This window comes from Gorilla gorilla, chromosome 5, assembly GCF_029281585.2.
Source record: "Gorilla gorilla gorilla isolate KB3781 chromosome 5, NHGRI_mGorGor1-v2.1_pri, whole genome shotgun sequence".
NCBI classification, from domain to species: Eukaryota; Metazoa; Chordata; class Mammalia; order Primates; family Hominidae; genus Gorilla; species Gorilla gorilla.
In genome coordinates, this window is record NC_073229.2 from 51170769 (window position 1) to 51198689 (window position 27921).

Here is a 27921-nt window from a genome sequence, read left to right on the forward strand (position 1 = left end):
CCTGTGTGAGATGCAGAGGGAGGGGGTTATCTGTGTGCAAAGGTTGAAGGATTCAACTCAAGTTGGTTGGGGGATGTCATGGCACAGGGGACAGAACAGAAAAGAACTAGAATAGGGATCTGTGAGCAGCAGGAGATGGGTAGGGTGGCAGAGAGAAGACAGACAGAGAGGCTGGAAAGGGAATGAAGGTGAAGCCAAGGAGGGGCTCCTTAGGGACTCCTCAGGCCAAGAAGGATGGGCTCTAGCCCAGTATCAAAGGAGCTAGCTGTACAGGAGGAGAGTGACCCTGGAGGAATGTTTAAGGAATGCAGGGAAGGGGTTGGTAGGTGAGTGAGCAATAGGCTGTAGGTGGAAGGGTGTCAGGGAAGGTCAGGAAATACAGGGGCAGCAGGTTGGAGTGGGGCTGGGGGTGGCTGAATGAATGGATGATGGCTAGGGCTCAAGGACCTCATCAGTGAGGGAAGAGACAGTATAGAGCATGGCAGAGAAGGGGAGGCTGGGACAGGTGTGCAGGGTGACAGAATGGGAAGCAACCCATGGACTGAGGCATGAAGAAGCAGCCAGCGGAGAAGTCCAGAAGGCACTGTCCCTGAGGCCAGGCTGAAGGAGACCTCCACTGTTTGCCTTTGTTGCCTGCCATTTGGGGTTCCTCTCTGGGTTTCCCCCTCACCCAGTCACTCCCTGGGGAGAACCATGCCCTCCCTTTCCACCATGTCTGGCCACCCCCAGGATTGGGCAGGTAGGGAGGTTGGGATAAAGTGAGTCACACCTTTCCCTGCCCCCCTCCCATGTTGCCAGAGCTGGATTTGGGGCCGGCAGGGGGTGAGGGCATGGTATTCCTGGCCGCGGGGGTGGGGGGGGGGGTCCGGGGGCCGGGGGAGCGTCGCGCTGACGGCAGCCAGAGCCTGCGATGACGGGGCTGCTATAAATAACTTCTTGGAGGCTCCCACACCCGAGCTCCCCTCCCGTTTTCCCACTGCTCTCTACTCTTCATCCCCTGCCCATCTCCATACCGCTTTTGTATTGCTATCCTACCTCTCATTATTCCATGCCCCCAGCCCCCTTTATCTTCTGCCCTCCTGCAGTGATTTTTTTGCATTCCATTCCCTCTTAGCCCTCACCTCGGTTCTCCTGGCCATCTCTCCAGTTGGCCCTCCTCCTCTTCTCCTGTCCTCTGTCTTGCTGCACATATCTTTGTCTCCCCCTTTCTCCTTCTTGCCCTACCTCCCGTTCTTCCCTAGTCCCTGTATTCTGTCTTTTATCCTCTTTGAGCTCTTTTCTGCCCACAGCTTTCTCCTGTTTCTTATGCTTTTCCCTCACTCTTTCCCCTGCTTCTGCTAAAACTTGTCCTCTTATGCTGTGTTCATTCATTCTTTGAATCATTAAATGTTTATCAGGCACTAGCCGTGTGCCAGGCCCAGGCTAGACATATCTCTTCTCTGTGCCTTCACTTCTTTACTTCCACTTTTCCCTTTATACTGAGGCTCTGGTTTCTGGGGTTACCTGGAGGTACTACCTAGAAGTGCCCCAGGCCCACTTTGTTCTCTCCTTTTTTTTTTTTTCTTTTCTGCCATGGTCCATTTCTGGGTTGAGATATTTCTAGATGTCCCCAGTCCTCGCAATCCCTTAGGTGTGAGATGGTGGGAGTTTCTTTTTTTTCCTTTTTTTTAAAAAAATAGAAATAGGGTCTCACTGTGTTGCCCAGACTGGTCTTGAACTCCTGGGCTCAAGTGACCCTCCCACCTCGGCCTTTGAAATGTTGGGATTACAGGCGTGAGCCACCAGGCCCAGCTGGAGCAGGGGAGTTCCTTAAAGGATTCTGATTTTTCTCACATCCCTCACGTCCTTCCCGATAGGCAGGGTTTCTTTCTGTGTCTGTTTGGGAAGGGTGTTCAGGGGGCCTTCTCTCCAAGTCTCCATCCTGGAACAGACTGATGATGCAGGGTACCTATGTGTCTAAGAAGAGTAGGGGGGCCGGGCGCGGTGGCTCATGCCTGTAATCCCAGCACTTTGGGAGGCTGAATCACTTGAGGTCAGGAGTTTGAGACCAGCCTGACCAACAGGGTGAAACCCCGTCTCAGCTAAAAATACAAAAAAAAAAAAAAAAAAAAAAAAAGAAAAAAAAATTAGCTGGGTGTGCTGAGGCAGGAGAGACGCTTGAGCCCAGGAGGCAGAAGTTGCAGCAAGCCAAGATCACGCCACTGTACTCCAGCCTGGGCGACAGAGCAAGACTCTGTCTCAAAAAAAAAAAAGAAGAGTGGGAAGCCCTGATCCCTTCCTCTCCTGAACCTCCTGCCTGCCAGGGCCCGGCTGATGCAAAGCTTTAAGGAGTCACACTCTCATGAGTCCTTGCTGAGTCCTAGCAGTGCAGCTGAGGCATTGGAGCTCAACTTGGATGAAGATTCCATTATCAAGCCAGTGCACAGCTCCATCCTGGGCCAGGAGTTCTGTTTTGAGGTACTGGGTCTGGTGGGCTGGGGAGGGCCAAAGGACAGGGGTGATGGAAGGTGGGGGGCAGAGAGGTCTAGAGAAAGTGGCACAGGTGGGGACGTCAAGGAAACAGAAACTTCTGGGACTGGAGGAAAGGGTAGGCCAGGGAGGAAGAGAAGGTAGCAGAGTCTCCTCCCCTCTGTAGCCCTTTCCCTCAACTCCACACTCCTTTCTAGGTAACAACTTCATCAGGAACAAAATGCTTTGCCTGTCGGTCTGCGGCCGAAAGAGACAAATGGATTGAGAATCTGCAGCGGGCAGTAAAGCCCAACAAGGTATTGGGGAATAAAGGGGATACAACCTGTGCAGGGCAAAGATTGCGCCAACACGGGAAGCTGGGGGCCTAGGGAGGAAAGTGAGTTAAAGGAGGAGAGGCTTGGGGAAGGAGAGGATTGAGGTACAGGGTATCTGGACAAGCAGGGAGAGACCCCCATTATTCTGAGTCCCCTATTTCTTTTCTCTTTCTGTACTGCTACCCTGCCTTACGATCTCTTTCCCTGCCATAGAAGTCGTAGACTTACAGAGTTGATGGGGCTCTGGAAATTCTTTAGTCTAGCTTCCCTGCAGGTAGGAATGCTTCACTAATACCCCGCAGGACACATAAAATACACTTAGCCAAGTTTCTGTACCTTGGTTTCCTCTCTAAGACAGAGGGAACTGGTGGCAATGGGTTGGATTAAATGATCTCTAAGGTCCCTTTGGCACATAAATTCTATGAGTCTGTGTTCTTCCCAAAACTTCATGCTTCCAGTTCTGTCAGCTATTCTCTGTATCCCAGTTTCTAGCAAGCTTACAGTCCTAGTCACACTCCTCTGGGGGGAACTCCTGTGTCTTGATGTCCTTAAAGAACTCAACCCAAGATGCTGACATGATCTGACCTATGCAGAGTACAAACACCATGTTCCTTTTCAACACACTGCAATGTCACCTGAGCCTTACCATTAGCTTGTGCTCAATTGTATCCCCCCAGGCCCTTACTCATTCTTTTTTTTTTTTTTTGAGACAGAGTCTCACTCTGTCACCCAGGCTGGAGTGCAGTGGCGTGATCTTGGCTCACTGCAACCTCCGCCTCCTGGGTTTAAGCAATTCCTGTGCCTCAGCCTCCCCAGTAGCTGGGATTACAGGCATGCACCACCACACCCGACTAATTTTTGTATTTTTAGTAGAGACGAGGTTTCACCATGTTGGCCAGGCTAGTCTCAAACTCCTGACCTCAGGTTGTCTGCCTGCCTCAGCCTCCCAAAGTGCTAGGATTACAGGCATGAGCCACCACATCTGGCCAAGCTTTACCCATTCTATACGCAATTCTTTTTTCACAATTTCTGATAGTCTCTGCAGGACTTTCCAGTTCCCTTCAAATTCTACATTAATATTTTTGGCTTGTTATTCCAGCTTTTAAAATCTTTCCAATACTGTTTGTGTTGTCTAGTGTATGTCTATGCTTCTAGAGTAGCTTCCTGGGGCTGCTATAACAAACTGCTACAAACTGGGTCACGTAAAACAACAGAAATTTATTCTCTCACAGTTCAGGAGGCTGGAAGTCCAAAAGCAAGGTATCAGCAGGGCCACGCTTTCTTTGATGCTGTAGCAGGGAATCCTTCCTTGCCTATTCCTAGCTTCCGGAGGTTGCCAGCAGTCCTTGGCATTCCTGGGCTTGTAACTGCATCCGTCTAATTTCTGCCTCCATCTTCATGTAGCTGGCTTCCTTCTGTGTGTCTCTGTATCCTGTATCTCTGTGTCTCCAAATCTCCCTCTCCATATAAAGACACCAGTTTTTATAAGGTGGGTTAAGGGTCCACTCTAATTCAGTATGGCCTCTTTTTTTTGAGACGGAATATCGCTCTTGTTTCCCAGGCTGGAGTGCAATGGCATGAGCTCAGCTCACTGCAACCTCCGCCTTCCAGGTTCAAGTGATTCTCCTGCCTCAGCCTCCTGAGTAGCTGGGATTACAGGCACGTGCCACTATGCCCAGCTAATTTTTTTTTGTATTTTTATTAGAGACGGGGTTTCACTATGTTGGCCAGGCTGGCTCGAACTCCTGACCTCAGGCAGTCCACCCACCTTGGCCTCCCAAAGTGCTGGGATTACAGGAATGAGATACCATGGCTGGCCTCTTCTTAGTTTGATTACATTTGCAGGGATCCTGTTTCCAGATAAGATCACATTCACAGGTTCAGGGTAGACATGAGTTTTGGTGGGATACTATTCAACCCAGTACACTGTCTCACCTTATGATTGCTGTCTGTATCCCACTTTCTTACCGTCTCTCCTCTTTTGGTGTCTCTCTGTCCCTTCCCCCTTTAACATCATGCCCACCCCACCATGCCAGGACAACAGCCGCCGGGTAGACAATGTGCTAAAGCTGTGGATCATAGAGGCCCGGGAGCTGCCCCCCAAGAAGCGGTACTACTGTGAGCTCTGCCTGGATGACATGCTGTATGCACGCACCACCTCCAAGCCCCGCTCTGCCTCTGGGGACACCGTCTTCTGGGGCGAGCACTTCGAGTTTAACAACCTGCCGGCTGTCCGTGCCCTGCGGCTGCATCTGTACCGTGACTCAGACAAAAAGCGCAAGAAGGACAAGGCAGGCTATGTCGGCCTGGTGACTGTGCCAGTGGCCACCCTGGCTGGGCGCCACTTCACAGAGCAGTGGTACCCTGTAACCCTGCCAACAGGCAGTGGGGGATCTGGGGGCATGGGTTCGGGAGGGGGAGGGGGCTCGGGGGGTGGCTCAGGGGGCAAGGGCAAAGGAGGTTGCCCGGCTGTGCGGCTGAAAGCACGTTACCAGACAATGAGCATCTTGCCCATGGAGCTATATAAAGAGTTTGCAGAGTATGTCACCAACCATTATCGGATGCTGTGTGCAGTCTTGGAGCCCGCCCTGAATGTCAAAGGCAAGGAGGAGGTTGCCAGTGCACTAGTTCACATCCTGCAGAGTACAGGCAAGGCCAAGGTGAGTGTTGTGCCCTCAGGGAAAGGTGACTTGGGAATGGGCACTTGCTTGGGGGTTAGTGAGGACAGGGCAAATTCACGAGATTGGGTTGTGCAGAGGCTGACACTTGGATTTTCCTGGGCCTCAGGACTTCCTTTCAGACATGGCCATGTCTGAAGTAGACCGGTTCATGGAACGGGAACACCTCATATTCCGCGAGAACACGCTTGCCACTAAAGCCATAGAAGAGTATATGAGACTGATTGGTCAGAAATACCTCAAGGATGCCATTGGTATGGCCCACACTCAGGCCCTCTTCTTCCCAAACCTGCCAGATGTCCACCCCAGACCCCAAGTCCACCCTTCCACAGCTTGATACTTCCTAACCCAGAGTCCTAGGACTCCAGCCTCCAACAGCTGATTCTGAAATTTCCCCAACCCTGGCCACCCCCTTCCCTGCCCTTGGAAAGTGTGACCACACCCTCTTGTGCCCCCACCCCCCAGGAGAGTTCATCCGTGCTCTGTATGAATCTGAGGAAAACTGCGAGGTAGACCCTATCAAGTGCACAGCATCCAGTTTGGCAGAGCACCAGGCCAACCTGCGAATGTGCTGTGAGTTGGCCCTGTGCAAGGTGGTCAACTCCCACTGGTGAGACTGGGAACGCTGGGCTGGGGGGCCAGGGTCGGGGGAATTATGTGTTCATCTGTTCATCTATCTGTCCATCCTCAAAGAGGACTGAGCACCATTTATGGGCAAAGCATTGTTCTAGGCGCTATAGAGCAAACAGGTGAAAGAGGCCTGGTCCCTGCCCTCAGAGGGCCGCCACCAGAATGGGGACAAATTAGAAGAAAAAAAAAAGCCACAGAGCCATAATGGTGTGTAAGTGCTGAGTAAGGGTCCCCCCAACCTCTGTGTGACATAAGGTCAGAGAGAAGGCAGAGCTTTGAGATAAGTGGGGAAGAGGTGCCCCCTTGGGTAGGCTTTGAAGACTGGTTTAGGTTCTGATATATGGACATAGTTGGCAAGAAAGACATTTCAGAAGAAGGCTGTGAGAAAGGCACATGTGTGATGGTGAAAAGGCCCAGGAGTTTTCAGGGGACATTAAAGTAGGTTAGTAGCAATTACACCAGGTTTAGTGGAACATGTGCCTCATAATGGGGAGTGGTGGGAGAGATGTCTGGGCAGGAAGATTAGCTTTAGAAACTGGAAGGCCTCAAGGAGTCTGAGGTCATTGGTAGGCCTTGGGATGCCATTAAAGGTGTCAGAAATATTGTGATTTAGAAGATTAATCCATAGGCTGGGCACGGTGGCTCACACCTGTAATCCCAGCACTTTGGGAGGCTGAGGCGGGCAGACCACCTGAGGTCAGGAGTTTGAGACCAGGCTGACCAACATGGAGAAACCCTGTCTCTACTAAAAATACAAAATTAGCCAGATGTGATGGCACATGCCTGTAATCCCAGATATTCGGGAGGCTAAGGCAGGAGAATCACTTGAATCTGGGAGGTGGAGGTTGTAGTGAGCCGAGATCACGCCATTGCACTCTAGCCTGGGCAACAAGAGTGAAACTCCGTCTCAAAAAAAAAAAAAAATTAATCCATAAGTAGAGTGTATGTAGTAGAGTAGAGGGATGTATGTTGGGGGATGACTGGAATAGAGCCAGCTGGGGGCTCGGAGGCATGAAAGTCAGATCCTGAATCAGAACAGTGACAGAAGTTAGGAAGGAGCTACTGGAAGGGCCCTCTCAGGAAAGGATCAGTAGGAATTGTCAGCTTATTGGAAAGGAGGGAGCATGTCTGTGGGGAGTCACGGATGACTCAAGAGGCCATGAGGCTGGTGGTTGGGAGACCGGTGGCCTCATTGACAACCAGGAAAGTCAGGAGGAGGAGCCAGTTGGAGGTGTGGGGGCGATGGTGAGCTCTGTTTTACACCAGCCGAGTTTAAGGTGTCAGTGGGACATTGAAGTGGAACTGGGAGGTGCGGGGAGTGAGCTCTGAGCCATTCCAGGGACTGGGGATCATGCCTGGGGCACCTCCATCCCCATTTCCCTGGAATCCAGAAGAGTTGGGGGGTCCGAGCTCCCTGTACCTCAAGTGACCCTCCATCTCTCTCCCATCTCTGTCTCTCCCTGGTGTCTGTTTTTCTTCTCCTCCTCTCCTTGTCTCTCTCCCACACCCCTCCATCTCTCTCCCACGTGTCTCTCCCCTCACCTTCTCTCCCCCTCCATTTCTCTCTCCCTAATCTGTCTGTTCCCTCTGCCATGGCCCCCTTCTTCAAGCAGCCTCCCATCTTGCTCCTGCGGTCCCTCCTTCCCTGTCTCTCTCACCCCTGTTTCCACACCCTCACCTCCTACCACCCCCCTCAGCATGTTCCCTGGAAGCTGAGGGTCTCTGGGGCTCAGTCCCGGTCTCTCTCTTTCTCTCTCTCTCTCTCTGTCTCCCCGCCCCTTCCCCCCAGCGTGTTCCCGAGGGAGCTGAAGGAGGTGTTTGCTTCGTGGCGGCTGCGCTGCGCAGAGCGAGGCCGGGAGGACATCGCAGACAGGCTTATCAGCGCCTCACTCTTCCTGCGCTTCCTCTGCCCAGCGATTATGTCGCCCAGTCTCTTTGGGCTTATGCAGGAGTACCCAGATGAGCAGACCTCACGAACCCTCACCCTCATTGCCAAGGTCATCCAGAACCTGGCCAACTTTTCCAAGTGAGGGAAGCTTCAGGAGTGGGCAGGGCAGGGAGTGGCAGGGCTGGGGGTCGGCAAGAAGGGTCTCCTGAGTCCCCAGAGATCTTGAGATGGGGAGGCTATGATACCTTGTGTGTGTGTGTGTGTGTGTGTGTGTGTGTGTGTGTGTGTGTGTCTGTCTGTGACCTTTATCTTCTGGATTCTTGGCTAGGTTTACCTCAAAGGAGGACTTTCTGGGCTTCATGAATGAGTTTCTGGAGCTGGAATGGGGTTCCATGCAGCAGTTTTTGTATGAGATCTCCAATCTGGACACACTAACCAACAGCAGTAGCTTTGAGGGTTACATCGACTTGGGCCGAGAGCTCTCCACACTGCATGCCCTACTCTGGGAGGTGCTGCCCCAGCTCAGCAAGGTCAGCAGATCCCCTCTTTGCCCTATCCCCAGATGGCTCCAGAGGTTCCTGGAGCCTGAGAAACTACCCTTTGAAGATTTTTTTTCTCCCCTTGTTCCTCGAGGTGTCACCACTACTATCCCAACTCAGACCCCCTCCACCTGCACCCTCAGAGGCCCTCTTAGAGCTGGGCACTGAGCCCCCAGGTAACAGCCTCACCCTTCCAGGAAGCCCTCCTGAAGCTGGGTCCACTGCCCCGGCTCCTCAACGACATCAGCACAGCTCTGAGGAACCCCAACATCCAAAGGCAGCCAAGCCGCCAGAGTGAGCGGCCCCGGCCTCAGCCTGTGGTACTGCGGGGGCCATCGGCTGAGATGCAGGGCTACATGATGCGGGACCTCAACAGGTGAGCACCCTGGGACAGCCAGGCCTGTGCCCTAGGAGCCCTTCTCCTATTCTAGATACTCCTCACTGGGCCCCACATGCATCTCTCTAAGGCTTGAAAGAAGGGAGGAAAAAGCACCAAGTTCTCAGGGGAGACGATAAGGAGACAGGTACAGTCAGTGGTAGGCTGAGAGCCCTTTACAGCCTGAGGGAGTGAGAGATGTGGAGCTCTAGGAATAGGGCTGAGGCTCCACCAACTCGCGGCTTAGTTGTAAGCCTAGAGCATCCCTGCTGCAAGCTCTGATTTGCTGTCCCTCTGCCTGCCCATGCTAGTCCCCAGGCTGAGGTTCAGCCAGCATGTCATGTCAGCCATGTGTCAAAATGTTCAAACATCTCAGTAATAGCTAGTGAATAAGCACTTCCCCCAGCCCCCGACCACAACCCCACAGACCTCCCCATGATCCATCACTTAGAGCAGTGACAGCAGAAGCCTAGCAGGGCCTGCAGCCTGCTCCAGAGTCCCAGCCTCCATTCTGATGGGTGGTGCCCGTGCTTCATTTGCTGCTCATTATTTTGATGATGGCCCTGCTTTTTCCTCTGCCCGTGTCTTTCTCCATGACACCATACCCATCCCACCATTCCCGCCTCTCCTTTCATTTGTCCACATCTCTCTCCTTCTCTGTCTGTGCTCGCCCCTCTTTCCATCTCTCTCCAGCTCCATCGACCTTCAGTCCTTCATGGCTCGAGGCCTCAACAGGTGAGGGGCTCTCCCCTCCCCCGCCCTCCTCTCCTCTCCTGTCTGTTCCCTCTCCCACTCCACTGGCCTTCGCCCTACTCCTCTCCTCTCCTCCTCCATGGACCTCATCTCCTCCATATCTGCCCAGCCCTGCCCCCATCCCTTCTCTTGCTGCCCCCATCTCCCCTCCTCTAGGCCTCACCCCCTTCCCGGAGGGGCCCTGTCCTTTCCCTTTACTCACCTCCCATCCTCCCTGCCTGCCCTCTTCAGGGCTGCCACCGCTAGCTCTCAGCCCTTCCCTCTGGGTCCCACTTTTAACCCCAAGGCCTGTGCCAGACCACAGCAAGGTTCAATTGCTAAGAGCCCTGACCTTACCTTCTGCTTGTGTGCCCCCTTCCCTTCTGACAGCTCTATGGACATGGCTCGCCTCCCCTCCCCAACCAAGGAAAAGCCACCCCCACCACCGCCTGGTGGGGGTAAAGACCTGTTCTATGTAAGCCGTCCACCCCTGGCCCGTTCCTCACCAGCATACTGCACGAGCAGCTCGGACATCACAGAGCCAGAGCAGAAGATGCTGAGTGTCAACAAGAGTGTGTCCATGCTGGACTTACAGGGTGATGGGCCTGGTGGCCGCCTCAACAGCAGCAGTGTTTCGAACCTGGCGGCCGTAGGGGACCTGCTGCACTCAAGCCAGGCCTCGCTGACAGCAGCCTTGGGGCTACGGCCTGCGCCTGCTGGACGCCTCTCCCAGGGGAGTGGCTCATCCATCACGGCAGCTGGCATGCGCCTCAGCCAGATGGGTGTCACCACAGACGGTGTCCCTGCCCAGCAACTGCGAATCCCCCTCTCCTTCCAGAACCCTCTCTTCCACATGGCTGCTGATGGGCCAGGTCCCCCAGGCGGCCATGGAGGGGGTGGTGGCCATGGCCCACCTTCCTCCCATCACCACCACCACCATCATCACCACCACCGAGGTGGAGAGCCCCCTGGGGACACCTTTGCCCCATTCCATGGCTATAGCAAGAGTGAGGACCTCTCTTCTGGGGTCCCCAAGCCCCCTGCTGCCTCCATCCTTCATAGCCACAGCTACAGTGATGAGTTTGGACCCTCTGGCACTGACTTCACCCGTCGGCAGCTTTCACTCCAGGACAACCTGCAGCACATGCTGTCCCCTCCCCAGATCACCATTGGTCCCCAGAGGCCAGCCCCCTCAGGGCCTGGAGGTGGTAGCGGTGGGGGCAGCGGTGGGGGTGGCGGGGGCCAGCCGCCTCCATTGCAGAGGGGCAAGTCTCAGCAGTTGACAGTCAGCGCAGCCCAGAAACCCCGGCCATCCAGCGGGAATCTATTGCAGTCCCCAGAGCCAAGTTATGGCCCCGCCCGTCCACGGCAACAGAGCCTCAGCAAGGAGGGCAGCATTGGGGGCAGCGGGGGCAGCGGTGGCGGAGGGGGTGGGGGGCTGAAGCCCTCCATCACCAAGCAGGTAGGTGAAGGCAGGAGGAAGGCGGGCTGGGTCACAACAGGGAGGGAAGAAGGAGATGGGGGGGTGGGGTTGAAACAGAGTCTGTGGCCTGAAGTTACAATCTTCTTGCCTCCTTTTGGCCATTAAACAAATGTGTATAGAGGGCCTGCTATGTGCCGTGTGCTATGCCAGGCACTAAGGATATGGCAGTGAACCCTCTTAGCACTCTCATTCCAGAGGGGATTAATCCATAAGTAGAATGGGGGTGACTGGAATAGGGCCAGTTGGGGGCTTGGAGGCATGAAGATCAGATCCTGAATCAGAACAACAGGAGAAATTCTCTGGCATTCAACTCACATCTCTGGCATTCAGAGGTGATAAAGGCTACAGCAGGGCAATAGGACTGGGACTGTCGTCTCCTTTGGCTGTGCTGTTGCCCTCTAAATGTACCCTGCTTTTTCCTACCTTTTCTTTCTCTGTTCGCCCTCACCGTGCCTTGTCCCAGCATTCTCAGACACCATCCACATTGAACCCCACAATGCCAGCCTCTGAGCGGACAGTGGCCTGGGTCTCCAATATGCCTCACCTGTCGGCTGACATCGAGAGTGCCCACATCGAGCGGGAAGAGTACAAGCTCAAGGAGTACTCAAAATCGATGGATGAGAGCCGGCTGGATAGGGTACGATGGGCTCTACCAGCTCCAAGCCCCAGTGTTTCCTTTTACCCACAGGGGAGATCTCTAGTCACTTCCAAGGGAAACCTCCAGGGTCAGTTATGGTGGTAAGAAAAGGCAAAGACCTGATCACCTCTTGAGAAGCTTTCCGTCCATCTGGGGAGACCAGATACACACAGTTGTTAAAAGTCACTTTCAACTCTATTTTGTAGGTTATATATATCATAGACTATCTGGGGATCATCTATTTTAGGCTTACCTCCATGTTCTTCCCCAGGAGGAACATAAGCCCTGGCTCCTGTGACTGCTTAGGAAAGGAAATGTTACTTTACTGGCAGTAGGAGCTAATAAATTAGATGGGGATGGAGGGGGTTGCAGCTATATTACAAGTGAGGTCTGGCCTACCCAGTCACTGTCCCATGGGCATAAGTGACAGTCAGTGGGCAGGAGATGCATGTGGTAAAGTAGTATGTATCGGTCATGTGTGAAAAGGCCATCCAGACCCTCACTTGGTGGAGGCTGAGGGCAAAGGGCACCAAGAGCTCTGGGGCTAACACAGATAACTTAGCAGAAAGTTACTTGAGGAAGCTGTTGTTCCTAGGGCCTGAGGAAGAGGGTGGCTGCAGGATTAGGTCATATATAAAGAACATATGACCCTAACACGGGGAAGTGGTCTTTGAGCATAGGAAGTGTTGGGACTGACTCAGATGGGCTTGACCAGCAAATTTAATGAGAATTAAACCCTAATATTAGCCCCAAGGCAGCCACCGTAGGAAGTTAATTCACATCTCTCCTCTGCATGTAGAAGGGTTGGTGATATATGTATGTATCCTCTTCAGAGAATGAGGAAATAGTCTTTTGAATCATTTTTTTTTTTTCTGTGCTTCAGATGAGGAAACCTTGTTGAGAAAGGCTGTAGACTAGCACTATCCAATATAACTTTCTGCAGTGATGAAATGTTCTGTAATCTGTAGTGTTCACATGTGTCTAGTTGTGATTCAGGAACTGAATTTTTAGCTCTATTTAATTTTAATTTTGTAATTTTTTTGAGACAGGGTCTTGCTCTGTCACCCAGGCTGGAGTGCAGTGGTGCAAACATGGCTTGAGGCAACCTCCGCCTCCTGGGCTCAAGACATCCTCCCACCTCAGCCCCCTGAGTAGCTAGGACTACAGGGTCGTGCTACCATGCCTGGCTAGTTTTTTTTCGGTTTTTTTTTTTTTTTTTAGAGACGGGGTTTTGCCATGTTGCCCAGGCTGGTCTAGAACTTGTGAGCTCAAGTGATCTACCTGCCTCAGCCTTCCAAAGTGCTGGGATTACAGGTGTTGAGCCACTGTGCCTGGCCTAAATTTTAAATACCTACATGTGGGCTGGTGGCTACCATATTAGACAGCACAGCTGCAGACTCTAGAGCCAATAGGGCAGATAAAATGACTCTTCTGAGCTCTTCCAGCTCTGGAATTCCTAGATTCTCAGCCTAGAATTCACCTGTAGACCTCCTATCCTTGGCACTTTGACAGAGCCAAGGAGAGGATCACATGGAGGACAGCACCTGCCTTTCCCCTGTCAATTGCCTTTTCTTCCTATGTCTCCAGCATGTGTTCTGGGGCCTGGCTTAGGGCTGAAGAGTCACCCTATTTTTAATTTCTGAGCACAGTTACTCAAGGTGTGTTTGTGAGTGTAGGTTTCTGTGTGGGTCTTCATGAGGGGCCATACATAGACCTCAGGGTGTGGGAGTCTGTGACCTTGCTCCATTTTGAGGGAACCTCAGCACCATGGCAGGGTCTTCTCAAAAGCAGGTGTGTGGATATGATCCACAGGCAGGGAAGGGGTTGGGGAAGGCAGCTGGATGTCCCTCAACATGCAGTGGCTGTGCTTGGCAGACAGGGATGGAGGCTGGGTGGTGGGCTTGGGGTGGGGCGCCCCTCATAGTGCGGGGTCGTGTGCCCGGCGGGCAGGTGAAGGAGTACGAGGAGGAGATTCACTCACTGAAAGAGCGGCTGCACATGTCCAACCGGAAGCTGGAAGAGTATGAGCGGAGGCTGCTGTCCCAGGAAGAACAAACCAGCAAAATCCTGATGCAGTATCAGGCCCGACTGGAGCAGAGTGAGAAGAGGCTAAGGCAGCAGCAGGCAGAGAAGGATTCGCAGATCAAGAGCATCATTGGCAGGTGAGGGGCGGCCTGGGGAGGGGGTTGTGAGGGAGAGCCTGAGGCTGAAGAGAGCAAGTGGGCGAGCTACTCCTCTGACTCCCATCCCCAAACTCAGGAGCCCACCAGGAGAGCCCACCACTCTCCTCCCCAGGAAGCCACCCACTCACTCGTCACCAGATGGAGAGAAACCCCAACCTGCTTAGTGCATTAAATATCCCTTTACCAAACCCTGACCTCTCTTCTGATAGAGTAGCTTCGGAAGCCCTTGGAAAATGTACCTGTTCCTGTCCAACCATCACTGTATTTGCATTTACCCTAGGCCAGAGCTCCCCACTAGTTATTCTCAACTTAACCTGTGATGTTCACTCCAAACCTAAGCAGGGCTCCCTAGCCAGAGTAGGCCCTGCCCTTCCTGGGTGGACCCTCCCTCTCTAGCCTTGGAAAGGTGTTCTGTTAGAAAGGGTCTTTTAGCCTGTGTATGTTTTCAGCTGCTCCAGCAAGTCCTGGGCTCCAAAGAGGGTATCCTCAGCAAAGAGGTCAATTATCTTCAGAGTGGTGGGGTCGGGGCGGGGGGGACCCTGGGCGCACTCCAACCAGAGCCACCTCCATTTTGATCCATTCTAAATGTATTTTATGTAAGATTTAATTAGAAGAAAAGGGCTTCTTGAAATATTTTTTGAAAACCAATGCTCTAATTGATATCCTTTATGATAAATCACCTCGAGGATCTTCACAGTGAGGTGACATGGGGGATGCAGAAGCCAGGTCCTCAGCCATGGAAGGTCTGGGGAAGGGGCACTGCTGTCCTGATTGGGACGATGGAGGCCTGGAGGTGTCTGGATGGTAGAAGTCTTTGAGGCACAGAAAGCTGCCTTAGTAGGGAGGTGTAAGGGTTCCTGGGACGAAGGTGGAGAGCATGATCCTGAGGAACAGGGAGTCTTGCATCACGGCAATGGAGGGACTCTGATTCTAAGGGATAAGGATGCCTGAGGCTTTTCCAGAGAGCTATGGGGTTCCATGGGCAGGCTCTGAGCCTGTGCCCGCCACTAACCCCACTGAAGCCCGTCCCTTCAGGCTGATGCTGGTGGAGGAGGAGCTGCGCCGGGACCACCCCGCCATGGCTGAGCCGCTGCCAGAACCCAAGAAGAGGCTGCTCGACGCTCAGGTGGAAATTACAATGTCATTTATCTTCTCCGTGTCCCATCCCCATCCATCCCACTGTCTTTCGTGCACTCACTACACCAGCCACCTAGCCCCATCACCATCTGTCTCTCATAGTCTGCTGTTTGTCCACTGGCTGCTCCTGGCAGCCCCCTAGTGACCCCATCTTCATCCCATTGTCTGTGCCTTTGTCACTCCTGGCAGCGTCAGCCCAACTCCTGTGCCTTCCCATCCAGTCTTCCCACTCCTCTCTGCATCTCAGGACCTTCTCTACCAGAACCTTGGTCTTTCTGCCCCCAGACCCCACCTAGTTCCAAGAACCCCTGCCCCTTCTTTGCTCACTCCTATTCAAGCCACGTTGTTCAGCTTCCTCTGCGCTCTTGGGCCAGAGGGCTAGAAGCTGCCGTTTTCTGGAATAGAGCACAGGGCAGTATGATCTGTAGTTTCTCCAGGCCCTGGCCGGTACCCTGAAGACTTGGGGACCTATCACCTCTGTTCTCTTGGCTCCCTAATTTTCCTGTCTCCTTGGCAGCTCCTGCATAGCTTCCTCTTCCTGACTCTTCAGATCTTGAAGGCCTTCCATCCTGTAACCTCCCTTTGCCCTCAGTATTTAAGTCCAGCCTCCCTTTGGCCTCCCTCCCACTCTGGCCCTCAGACCTTCCCAGCTGCCTGCTGCCCAGCCTCTCTTCTCACAAGCCAGCTTCTAGGACCTCCCTTCTGCACCCTTACCCCTTGCTTTCCCAAAATTCTGCTCATTTTCCTACCCATACTCCTCTTTGCTCTGACTGCTAGGCTCCCCCCGCCTGCCATCCCCCCACCAAGGCTCCTGACCCCATGACCCCACTCTCTCCCACTGCAGCTCCTCATCAGGTAATTCTCCTGGTTCCGCTTTGGCCACGGGCGGAGGACACAGGGGGAGGTGACTCCGGACCACTGCAGGTTGGTCGTGAAGCCCACTCCCTCCAACACCTCCGGAGCCTCTCCCCTCTCACTGCTGCCCTCCACACCCAGAGAACCTCCACAGACTCCAGCCCTCCGACACCCGCACAGATCCATCTCCCAAGACACCACCCAAAGAGAGCATTTGCTGCTGCTTCCCAGAACTGTCCAACAATACCTTAGCAACACCAAGAGTTGGGCCCTAGATGGGCCCAGCACATTCACAGGTCACACCCACTTCCCTGCAAAACCCACCCCCTCCCAGCCTCCTCCTGACTCTAAGCCCTCCTCTTCCTCTACCTCTCCAGTGTATGTCTGTCACCCCCCATTTCACCAGAGCGTCCTTAGGGGCTGGGGGTGGGTTTGTTAATGGGGTGGAGGCGATGATGGGTTGGAGGATCTTGGCTATAGGGGCTGTGCTGACTGCAGCAGGTAGGTTGGGTTTCCCTCTTCCTTCCCTAACCTTGGTTCTCTACCCTCCTTTCCACTCCTCACCTGATTCTCTCTCTTCCTCCTCCTTATATCTGTGAGGCAGAAGGCATCTGAAGCTCATATTAGCCCCCATTGGGTGGGAATTAGGAGTGGGTAGTTAACTCAGGGAGACTTGAGATACCCTGGAAAAAATGCTATTGAGATGTCCTGACATTAGGCAGGGTGGATGGAACAAGAAGGAGCACGAAAGGAACCTCAGGCAGATGTTAGGACATGGACTTGATCATGTGGCCTGGGAGTTTAGAAATGGGGAGAGACATCCTCCTAGATCAGATCGTGGGCTCAGTAGGCATGTTGATTCCCAGGGAGAGGTGCCAGGAACAGCATGGTAAAGAATGTACTCTCACAGCTCACATCCCCAGGTTGCTGATGCCACTCACTCCCCCTCTCCTGCCATCGAGTGGCCTTGCCAGACACATAACCCTACCTAAAAAGCCAGTAAATGAGAACCTGTCAGCTATAGCCATCATTTCTGAGATGCGATTTTCTTTGGGATTGAGCTGCAGTGGGCAGTGGCTCCTTACACTGTAATTTTAATTCTCTGCCTGCCCAGTCTCTCTGTCAAAGTAGCCGGTGATCTATAAAGATGCTAAAAGGCACCAGGGGACTTTGCCATTTAAAGGACTCCTGCAGTGAATTCTTTTGTAAAATGAATAATGGCACCCTAATTTATCCACTTTCTAAATTTGGGTCCATGGGGGTGTCCAGGGCATGCTTATGTGCTGTCACCAGCAGACAAACAGAGGGAACGGAATCTGGGGGTTCCTTCCCTGCTCTCCCGCCATACTCAGGATACCCTACCATAAGTGATTTCCTCTCACTGACTTGCAGAAAATGTGTGAGATACCCAGCAAGCTAAGAAGGCAGTTTTGCTGGGTATCTCATACCCAAGGCTGGGGTTTGGGTGATCTGAGAGGTTAGCTCCTTGATCCTAGGATGGAAGGGAGAGCTTATATAGAAGCTTTTACTTGGAAGGTTGTGTATCCTAAGGTCAGACATAGCTATATTACCAAGCCTAAATGCCATGTGGCCCAGGAAGTAATTTGGACATTTGTTCTAAACCACTTGTGGTAGGTATTGGTCCCTCTGCAACTCAGCCATTAATTAGAAATTAGTTTTGAGCCTGAATTTTAAAAAGCCAAGTGTTGCCCCCAGCCCCCACACACACACGGACATGTACAGTACAAACCCCAGATAATTACAACAGCCAAAGAGAGAAGGAAGTGAATTTCCCAACCAGAAGTGTAGGGAAATTCAGATGGCTTTCTTTTCTCCCAGCAGAGGAACAGAAGGCGGAGCTAAGGGCAGGAACCAGGAGTTGGTCAAGGAGCTAGCTATAGGAGGTGATGAGAGTAGAACCAGGGGTAGGAGCTGGTCTGGTACCCCTCACCCTCTAATTGGGAGCCCAGGGAGAAGGACTGAAAAGAAGATGGGGGTGGAAAAGAATAAAGCCAGTTTCTGCTTCCCAGGGATGCAGAGATTGGGGCATGCTGTGTCTGCAGAAGCTCCTGGTCATTTCCGCCATAATTGTGAGAGAGAGGGGCAGCCCTCCCACAAGATTTTTCCCTTCCCATATCACTTCCCTGAATCCCCTTCCTTTCCCCCCAGTACAGTTAAACCTCTCTCTAATTTGGAATGTTATATTTGAGAGGATGGCCACTGTGAATAAGTGACAAACTGAATGACAGTGTCTATTTAATGAAATGCATGTCTTCAAAATACATACAGAACTCGATGAACAAGGCTTTTTCCACTCCTCAGGGAGCATGCATTAATGAATAGATAGGATTCAAAAGTCTGTTTTCTGGTATGGGTTAAATATCCCCTCCTACAGACATATTTCCACCACTAATTTGCTTAGTACACCTTTTCTTCACAGATAAAGGAAAACGCAAGCTCAGTTTTTCTTCAAATTATGAAGAAATTCCAAATCCACAGGGGTCTGGATTAATGAGGTTTTGCTGTACTGCCTCCCCTTATTCCTCAACATGAAGTTCCCACCTTGGATTGGGGATGGGTGGGAGGGGGTTTCAAGAGGAGGAGGGTGGGATGGGCAAGGAATATACATAGGTGAAGCCAGAGAAGGGTTAGGTTGGGGGTGCGATGGGAACTTGCTGTTTTGATCTGGTTTCCTGGTGTGACACTCTGGGTTAAAGGCTTGAAGGCCCCTGTTAGGAGTCTAGGGGTGAGATTCTCTTCTCTCTGATCCCAGAGGACGTTAACTTCTACTGCAGGTGAGAAACAAAATAGGAGGATGGTGGGGACTGTCCTGGGAGGAGGGGGTGGTCCATGGCTTGTGGTGTGGGCTGGCTATAGGGGAGGCCACTGCTAGGGGACTGGCATCCAGGCCCCCTTGAAGCGTCTCAATAAGTCCGCGCTCTCCTTTTTGGTGTCTTGCAGGAGAGGCAGCTTCCCCCCTTGGGTCCAACAAACCCGCGTGTGACGCTGGCCCCACCGTGGAACGGCCTGGCCCCCCCAGCCCCACCACCCCCACCCCGGCTGCAGATTACGGAGAACGGCGAGTTCCGAAACACCGCAGACCACTAGCCCACCTAGCACCACAGACCTTCTCTTCCTTTCCTGTGCACCCCACCCTGTAACAGCACCAACCACCAGGATTGGACATCACCGAGGAACAGCGGGATTGCCTCCCCGAATGCCTCCCTGGGAGGCACACTGATTGCCCACCCCCCCCACTGCACCATTTCCAGGAGGGAGAGTGGGGACCCTCAGCCGCCCCCTTTTCCTTCCCATTGGGGTGCTGCCCTCTCTTTGACCCCCAGGGACCCTTGCCCCAGGACACCGCCTACCCCACACAGACCCCTTCACTCCGGGGTGCTATCCCCATCCTCTGCCTCATCGTTCCCCTGAGCACTGGGGGACAGACCCTCACCCCCACCCTGGGGGTGTGGCACCTCCAAACTTTCAACTTCAGGGTGATTTTTTTAGCAGTAACCAGAGCTGACAATCTAACTCCCCTGCACCGCCCCATTTTGGCCTCCCTTGTCCCCCTTGTTATGGGGAGGGGACCCCGGGTGAGGGGGCCCTATTACCCCTTGATTTCTCAGGAGCGTCTGGGGGGGCTCAGCACGCACAAACTCCTTCTCCTTCTACCACTCTTAAATTTACTCCCTCCCCACCCAGAACCCAGATGGGGTGGAGGGGGCCACCGGGGCAGGGAGGGGGCGGCAAGGGGGGAATGGGAGTTGTCTCCCCTTCTCCCCACACCTGATCTGCTCTCGGCTGGTCCCAGAGCGGGGTGAGGGGGCTTATGCCCCCCCCTCCCCCAGTGTGTTGGGTGGGGTGGAATTGAGGTTAGGGTGAGGGGTCAGGGTTTAGGAGGGTGTGTATGTTGGGAGGACAGGCTAGTTGATCTGTCCTACTCTGACACACAGTCCCCCCTGCCCCTTCCTTCTCTCTTCCTGGTCTCTACTCCCAGGGGGAGGGGGGAACTTACTCTAGGAAAAGCCATGTCTCTCTCCCCCAGGGTGGGGGGACCTGTGTTGGAGGAGGGGTGTTGGGGGGCCCCCTTCCATGACTCTGTCCCCTGGGGGAGGTAGGACAGGGCTGGGCTTCCCTCTCATCCTCCCCCTCCCAATCTCCTTCCACCTCCCTCCCTCCCGCCAGCTCCACAATTTTTCGGTGTTTCTCTGTACATAGTTTTCTGGCGGGATAGGGGAGGTAGGATGGATGGGGTTTGGGGTGGGTAGGCCATGGGAGGGGAGAAGCCCCTCCTTGGCACCCCCTCTTCCCTGACTGCTGTCCCCTACCCAGCCTTGCCCCCTTCATCCTTTTGCGTTTGGTATTGAGACTCTCCTAGACTCTACTCCTCTTTCTTTTGTATGGACAGTTCCCCTTCAGTCCCATCCCCCTACACATACACCCAGCCGGGGCCAAATTTATACTTATATAAAAGTTGTAAATATGTGAAATTTTATCCCTGTGCCCTTTCCCCACCTCAGGCCCTACCCCTGGACCCTCCCCAACCTTCCTTCTCTCTTCTTTGGCTGTTGTAATTATCTGGGGTTTGTACTGTACATATCCGGGGTGTGTGTGTGTGGGCTGGGGGCAACCCTTCTGTACAGAGCTTCCTGGCCCCCTCCCCCCCCGCCCCTCTGCTTCCCTCCCCACCCACCACCTCAAGGGTAGGGAGTTGCTCTTCCTACCTGTTTTATTTTGTTTTCTCGTTCTCCCTCCCCACCCCACTCCCAGCCTTATCTATCCCCCCTCACTGTCCCCTTTTCTCCACTCCCAGCCCCATTTCCTTTTTTTCTGGAGTGTGTGGTGAAACAGAAAAAAACATGTTTAATAAACGGAGATTGTTCTTTTATCGCTGTGCCGACTTTCTTAGGCAGGGCTCTCCAGACCTGTACGGTGGTAAGATCTGCTTTCTGAAAGGAAGCTGACAGCCTGAGAGGAAAACCGTATATCCCCACCTGATGCCACACTCTCCTCATAGAATGTCACTCTCCCCTCCCAATGAGATTTTTTATATTTTAGAGCAGGAGTTTTGCACCGGCCAAACTTCTCCAATCTAACTCTCCCCTCACCACTGTGTCACAGGAACAGCGGCGTTATCTGATAAAAGAGTTCATGTATATATCCACATTTATCTCTTTTAAAAATTACCTAGAAATAAGGTTTCTTTAATTGCTGGTTAAAATGCTCCCGTGCAGAAAACAGGAAAGAACCTGCCTGGTTCCTTAGCAAATCTGAGTTCCAGTCCCAGGTCCACTACTATTAGCTGAGTGACGCTTCCAACCCGTTTCCCCCGCCTGGAAACTGAGGACGGCAACCCCCACCCTCGCAGGGCCGGTGGGAGGACACAAGGTGATGTGGGCAAATGCCAGGCCCACATGGTAAGTGCCCAACTAATCTCGCCCCTCTCAGGACCTACCGGGGGCGGGTGCTACACTTAATCACCGGGAAACGCAGCTTTCCGGGGCGGCTGACGGCCCGCCCCCTCCGACTGGGCTGTTCTCTCCCGGGCCCTGGCTCTCGGTCCTCTGCAGCGGCGAGGACTTCGGCAGCTCCCCGGGACGCCCGTTGCGAGGGCACCCCGGGCCAGTGCCCTCCTACTAGCATCGCCCTCCTCTGCAGTAGCCAATCAACACGAGGCTTGTAGGCTGCCGTTCCTCGATTGGCTACGGCTCTAGCTCCGCCCGCCGCACTTGGCTACGGTGTCCGGCGGGGAGGCGGCGACTTCCGGTCTGGGACGGAGCTGTAGCGGCACTGTAGCTGCGAGGGGAGCGCCGCGTGTGTAACGGCGGGGGCGTGTCGGCGGGAAGGACAGTCGGGCCGGGACTCGCGGTGTCCGGGTGACCGCGGCTTCCCGGGAGCAGACCTCTGTGGGCACTGTGAGGCGGAACGGAGCGGCGGGGCAGGAGCTGTTCTGGGCAGGTGAAGGCAGGCTCGTGGCTGAAGGACCTCCTTCTTATCTTCCACAGGGGCTGGAAGTTAAAACCCCGGTTGGTGTTTAGTGGTGGTTGTTGTTGTTGTTGTTGTTTGTTTTTGCTTTCTTGGTGTGCGGGACTGATTTGCAGAAACCGCCACTGACTTAAAAGTTTCCACTTATTGCTCGTGGGGAGGGGGTTGTTTGAGGAGATGTGGCTCCCTTTATCCAGGGCTTCTGTGACCTCCATCTTTTTCCTCTGCAGCCTTCATCCCGCGTGGAGTCTACCCCCAAGCCCTTCTCCTCTTCCCAATTCTTGTCACCTTCGAGGAGGCCATGGAAACCCCAACACCTTTGCCGCCTGTACCCGCCTCCCCGACCTGCAACCCAGCCCCACGGACAATCCAGATCGAGTTCCCGCAGCATAGCTCGTCGCTGCTGGAATCTCTGAACCGCCACAGGCTAGAGGGAAAGTTCTGTGATGTGTCCCTCCTGGTGCAGGGCCGGGAACTTAGGGCTCATAAAGCAGTGTTGGCTGCTGCCTCTCCTTACTTCCATGACAAGCTGCTTCTGGGGGATGCGCCTCGTCTCACTCTACCGAGTGTCATTGAAGCCGATGCCTTCGAGGGGCTGCTCCAGCTCATTTATTCAGGGCGTCTCCGCCTGCCACTGGATGCTCTTCCTGCTCATCTCCTTGTGGCCAGTGGCCTTCAAATGTGGCAAGTAGTAGATCAGTGCTCAGAAATTCTTAGAGAATTAGAAACTTCAGGTGGTGGAATTTCAGCCCGTGGAGGAAACTCCTACCATGCCCTTCTTTCCACTACATCCTCTACAGGAGGCTGGTGCATTCGCTCTTCGCCTTTCCAGACCCCAGTACAGTCCTCTGCTTCTACTGAAAGCCCTGCTTCCACTGAGAGCCCTGTGGGAGGGGAGGGAAGTGAACTGGGAGAAGTGCTGCAAATTCAGGTGGAAGAAGAAGAGGAGGAGGAGGAAGAAGATGATGATGAGGACCAGGCGTCAGCCACACTCTCTCAGACTCCTCAGCCCCAGAGAGTATCAGGGGTTTTTCCCCGTCCTCATGGACCCCACCCACTGCCCATGAGTGCTACTCCCCGAAAGCTTCCAGAGGGTGAGAGTGCACCACTTGAGCTTCCTGCCCCTCCTGCACTGCCCCCCAAAATCTTCTACATTAAGCAGGAACCCTTCGATCCTAAGGAGGAGATATCAGGAAGTGGAACTCAGCCTGGAGGAGCAAAGGAGGAAACCAAAGTGTTTTCTGGAGGGGACACTGAAGGGAATGGGGAGCTAGGGTTCTTGTTGCCTTCAGGGGCAGGGCCAACATCTGGGGGAGGGGGTCCATCCTGGAAACCAGTGGATCTTCATGGGAATGAAATCCTATCAGGGGGTGGAGGACCTGGGGGAGCAGGCCAGGCTGTGCATGGGCCTGTGAAGCTAGGGGGGACACCCCCTGCAGATGGAAAACGCTTTGGTTGCCTGTGTGGGAAGCGGTTTGCAGTGAAGCCAAAGCGTGACCGGCACATCATGCTGACCTTCAGCCTTCGGCCTTTTGGCTGTGGCATCTGCAACAAGCGCTTCAAGCTGAAGCACCATCTGACAGAGCACATGAAGACCCATGCTGGAGCCCTGCATGCCTGTCCCCACTGTGGCCGTCGGTTCCGAGTCCATGCCTGTTTTCTCCGCCACCGGGACCTATGCAAGGGCCAGGGCTGGGCCACTGCCCACTGGACTTACAAGTGACTGCTGAGGCTATACACTAGCTTCTAGAACAAGATAACCACTGCTGCTGATGGATACTTTTCCCTCACTGCCATGGCACACCAGTCATGGATCTTGTAATCATGCCAAGAGAATAGATACATTATGGACCTCTTGTTCTTAGATATGGGCCTCTCAGCCTGGCAGATGTGGAAACTCAAATTTCTCATCCCACTCCAGGTTTTGGCTAGCCAACCCTGCAGGAAAGTGGTTTATAGGCCATTCATACTTAAGTTGATCACTTGCCCATGGTGGACATTTTTGTGGTGGTGATGTCCATTAAGGAAACCAGATTTTCAATTATTTAGTGAGAGAAGAGTTAGAGCAAAAGACAGTGGTAAATGTTTTATTCCGTCTCCATGAGGAATTGAAGGAGTTGGTCTCCACCTAGAGATACATTTGATTTACAGCTTAAGTAATTCAGAGGCTAAGCTCTAAGCTTTTTTCTCTCATTGCTGGAACGATTTAAGCAGAAGTCCTTTTGTGTACTTTTAAAATTGTATCTTTCCAGGAGCCCTTCAGATTGTACCTTGCTTTCTCACCAATAGACACCTTCCCGACACTTTTTTAATGTTGTAGTTGAGCACTTTAACAAGTTGAGCATTCCATGTTTCATTCTTAGAACCTTCTTTAATAGAGGGTCTTCCCTCAACAGCCTGTGCCTCTGGTCTACCTTTGACCACCACTGATAACTAATATATTGGTCACAATGACTGGAATGTGACTAGTGATCTCAGGAGATGGCACTGTCCTAAAGTGCTGTCAGGTTGGCACCACTGCTCTCTGAACAAGTTACCTTGGTCAGAGGGACTCAGGTTTGGGACAGCACAAGCTGAAGGCTGGAGAGTAACTTGCATAGTAGGACCATACCTCTTCCTTTCCCATCCCACCCACATATGATAGACAGCCCCTCTGTTGAGATATGGAGGGGATAGATACTGGAATCGGGGGTGGGACTTGCAGTTACTTAAAATTTTTTAATAAACTGTGCCCTGAAACCTAAACTGACAGTGGACTGGATTGAGTAATTTGTGTGGGAGAGAATGTGAGAATGGAGCTGCAGAGCCTTGGGTGTGTTCCTTAGGTGGCTAGGTTATGTTGATGGGGAAGGAATGGGATGGTATCACACTGGTGCCAAGAACAGTCTTCTGGACTTAGGCCCTGACCTGCTACTTAATAAATAACCTTTAGTAGGTTGCCTTACTGTTTTTTTTTTTTTTTTTTTTTTTTTTTGAGATAGAGTGTCACTCTGTTGCCCAGGCTGGAGTGCAGTGGCACAATCGCATACTCACTGCAACCTCTGCCTCCCGGGTCCAAGTGATTCTCCTGCCTCAGCCTCCTGAGTAGCTGGGGTTATCAGGCACCCGCCACCATGCCTAGCTAAGTTTTTTGTATTTTTAGTAGAGACGGGGTTTCACCGTGTTAGCCAGGATGGTCTGGATCTCCTGACCTCATGATCCGCCTGCCTCAGCCTTCCAAAGTGCTGGGATTACAGGCATGAGCCACTGCACCCGGCCTGCCTTACGTTTTAAAATCTGAACTAGTACTTTTTTTGGTAGGGTGCTGTGAAACACCTAACTGGTTCTGTTTTCCTTTTTAAAAGAGGTTGGTTCACATTATCTTTTTATTATTATTTATTTATTTTTTGAGACGGAGTCTTGCTGTGTCGCCTAGGCTGGTGTACAGTGACGTGATCTTGGCTCACTGCAACCTTCGCCTCCTGGGTTCAAGCGATTCTCCTGCCTAAGCCTCCCAAGTAGCTGGGACTACAGGTGTGTGCCACCACGCCTGGCTAATTTTGTATTTTTAGGAGGGATGGGGTTTTACCATGTTGGCCAGTCTGGTCTTGAACTCCTGACCTCAGGTGATCCACCCACCTGGGCCTCCCAAAGTGCTGGGATTACAGGCCTGAGCCACTGCACCCAGTCTATTATTATTTTAGAGACAAGGTCTCACTGTGTTGCCCAGGCTGGTCTCGAACTCCCGAGCTCAAGTGATACTTCTGCCTCAGCCGCCCAAAGTGCTGGGATTCCAGGCATGAGCCACCGCACCTGGCTGGTTCACATGATCTTTATAATATTCCCCAACTTCCTGTATTCTGTATGTTTGGTTGGTTGTTCTCCAAACATTCAGTGCAAAGCACTATGCTAGACCCTGATTAATACACTGCCCTTAAAGGGTTCACAGGTATAACCAAAGATAGACAAGCCATTACAACATGATAGGATAAGTTGATGATAGTGGGCAGTACAAACCGCTTGAATGGCACAAAGAAAGCTAAGTAAAGACCTTCTCTAGGTCAGCAGAGGTTTCACAAACACAGCTTCCATGTGCCACAGTGTGGTCACGGGTGTGGGTGGCTGAACTGACATGGAGATGGTAAACAGAGGAGTCGAACTGAGAAGTATAGGGCCAGGGGTGATAGCCTTCCCCAAAGTTTGTTTCTGAAAGTTACGAGGTATGGCACTCAGAAGGGTCTGAAAAATGTGACTGTGGCTAAGAAGGTAAATTCTAGCTGGGATTTGTCAGCGTCTCAAAAGAGCCATGCCATGATCCCATCCCCATGATAAGGACTGTGAACATATTGGGAAAGGGGATGAAGAGGGGTCAACCTATCTTGGATCTGCTATAATCCCATCCATCAGCTATTCTTGACACATATTCTATGGGTGGCTATAGCCATTGGCCAAGATCCTTTGGCTTCAAGCACTGGAAGCTGGCTCTGGCTAACCTCACCAGACAAGGAATTTATGGCAGGATGTGGGGTGGCTCTTGGAATTCAAAGAAGGGCCAAAGGACCAGCCATCAGAAGGATAAGACCTGGGTCAGCTTTGGGGGTCCATGGCGCAGGAACTCCAAGGCATACGGTTTGGGACGATGACTCATTCTTGTTTCTTGTGTCACTCATCTCAAGATAAAATTTCCCAGGGAAAGAACTCTAAGCCTCATGACCACCCTCTGGTCAGAGCACCTTGATCATATAGTCCATCAAGATGGCAACAAAGTGGGCATGGAATCCTCAAAGGCAATTGAAGTCCTAGGACAGAAGAGAATGGGTTCTGGCCAGCCCACAGCAACAGAGACACACACCAGACGATCTCCGTATGTTACACATTTTGGGATCCCAAAGCCTCAGGTATACTTGCTACTTAGTGGGTGTTCAAGATACGCTGAAGCTGCTCAACTTCCACCTCTGCCCGCTGGACTTAAGGCAGAATTGTTTCCTCCCTCTCCTTAATCCCATGACACTTTGTCCTTACTTGTATCAAAGCAATTAAAATAGCTTGTTAGAGTTTTTCTTCTTTTGTTTTTAGGTATTATACAGAAAACAAGTGCTGAAATTAAAGATTTTGGTTTAAACAAATAAACTTGTTACCACTCTGCCTCTGTCCTTCAGAAGATGCAGTGGAGGAGATGTCCAATCTAGTGTCAAAGGATAGCCCCATTCCCAGAGCCTTTGCTCTTTTAATTATCACTTCTCTCCTTTATCTTTCCCCTCTCTGTCTCTGTAGTTCATTACATTTAACCATGCTCACAGGGTAGTGAGAATTAATTAATACATGTAAAATACTTAGAACCATGCCTTGCATGCAGTAGTTACTCAATAAGTGTTAGCTGTTATCATGAGTGAGACCAGTAGTCATCGGTTCTCCACCCCTTTACTGCGATCAGTTCTCCCAGAGAGAGATCACACTCATAACAAAGGAAATTGCCCCATCAAAAAGTGGGCGAAGGACATGAACAGACACTTCTCAAAAGAAGACATTTATGCAGCCAAAAAACACGTGAAAAAATGCTCACCATCACTGGCCATCAGAGAAATGCAAATCAAAACCACAATGAGATACCATCTCACACTAGTTAGAATGGCAATCATTAAAAAGTCAGGAAACAACAGGTGCTGGAGAGGATGTGGAGAAATAGGAACACTTTTACACTGTTGGTGGGACTGTAAACTAGTTCAACCATTGTGGAAGTCAGTGTGGTGATTCCTCAGGGATCTAGAACTAGAAATACCATTTGACCCAGCCATCCCATTACTGGGTATATACCCAAAGGACTATAAGTCATGCTGCTATAAAGACACATGCACACGTATGTTTATTGCGGCACTATTCACGATAGCAAAGACTTGGAACCAATCCAAATGGCCAACAACTGTAGACTGGATTAAGACAATGTGGCACATATACACCATGGAATACTATGCGGCCATAAAAAATGATGAGTTCATGTCATTTGGAGGGACATGGATGAAATTGGAAATCATC

General features: G+C 52.3%; 2 protein-coding genes across 17 annotated transcripts in view; both read left to right on the forward strand.

Annotated features, from left to right (window-relative positions):
* SYNGAP1 (synaptic Ras GTPase activating protein 1) overlaps nt 1-20812 on the forward strand; it is a 35440-nt gene extending 14628 nt beyond the window's left edge. For 6 of the 15 annotated variants that reach the window (XM_063707518.1, XM_031012092.3, XM_055390177.2 and 3 more), the window contains 14 exons: nt 2304-2457; nt 2667-2765; nt 4820-5443; nt 5571-5715; nt 5927-6071; nt 7881-8117; nt 8308-8509; nt 8716-8894; nt 9588-9629; nt 10017-11088; nt 11573-11746; nt 13697-13908; nt 14965-15055; nt 18883-20812. In XM_063707518.1, the coding sequence (XP_063563588.1) occupies nt 2304-2457; nt 2667-2765; nt 4820-5443; nt 5571-5715; nt 5927-6071; nt 7881-8117; nt 8308-8509; nt 8716-8894; nt 9588-9629; nt 10017-11088; nt 11573-11746; nt 13697-13908; nt 14965-15055; nt 18883-19029 (3523 nt within the window). In that variant the 3' untranslated portion in view covers nt 19030-20812. Of the gene's footprint in view, nt 1-2303; nt 2458-2666; nt 2766-4819; nt 5444-5570; nt 5716-5926; nt 6072-7880; nt 8118-8307; nt 8510-8715; nt 8895-9587; nt 9630-10016; nt 11089-11572; nt 11747-13696; nt 13909-14951; nt 15056-15910; nt 17528-18361; nt 18509-18882 lie in introns of those variants that run through there. The other 9 variants (XR_010134248.1, XR_004070674.3, XR_008680602.2 and 6 more) reach the window with 9 other exon arrangements.
* Nucleotides 20813-21628: 816 nt separating this feature from the next.
* Nucleotides 21629-24654, forward strand: ZBTB9 (zinc finger and BTB domain containing 9). Of its 2 annotated transcripts, none has more exons than XM_019029287.3 (2): nt 21629-21950; nt 22140-24654. In XM_019029287.3, the coding sequence occupies exon 2, from the start codon at nt 22211-22213 to the stop codon at nt 23630-23632; it is 1422 nt and encodes a 473-aa protein (XP_018884832.1). In that variant the 5' UTR covers nt 21629-21950; nt 22140-22210; the 3' UTR covers nt 23633-24654. The 2 variants fall into 2 exon arrangements, with proteins under 2 accessions (XP_018884832.1, XP_004043874.1); XM_004043826.4 differs by having other exon boundaries at nt 21629-21882.
* Nucleotides 24655-27921: the final 3267 nt, after the last annotated feature.

What these genes read in the sequence shown, in the direction of transcription:
- ZBTB9 (XM_019029287.3), top strand. Translation starts at nt 22,211, where the DNA reads ATGGAAACCCCAACACCTTTGCCGCCTGTACCCGCCTCCCCGACCTGC.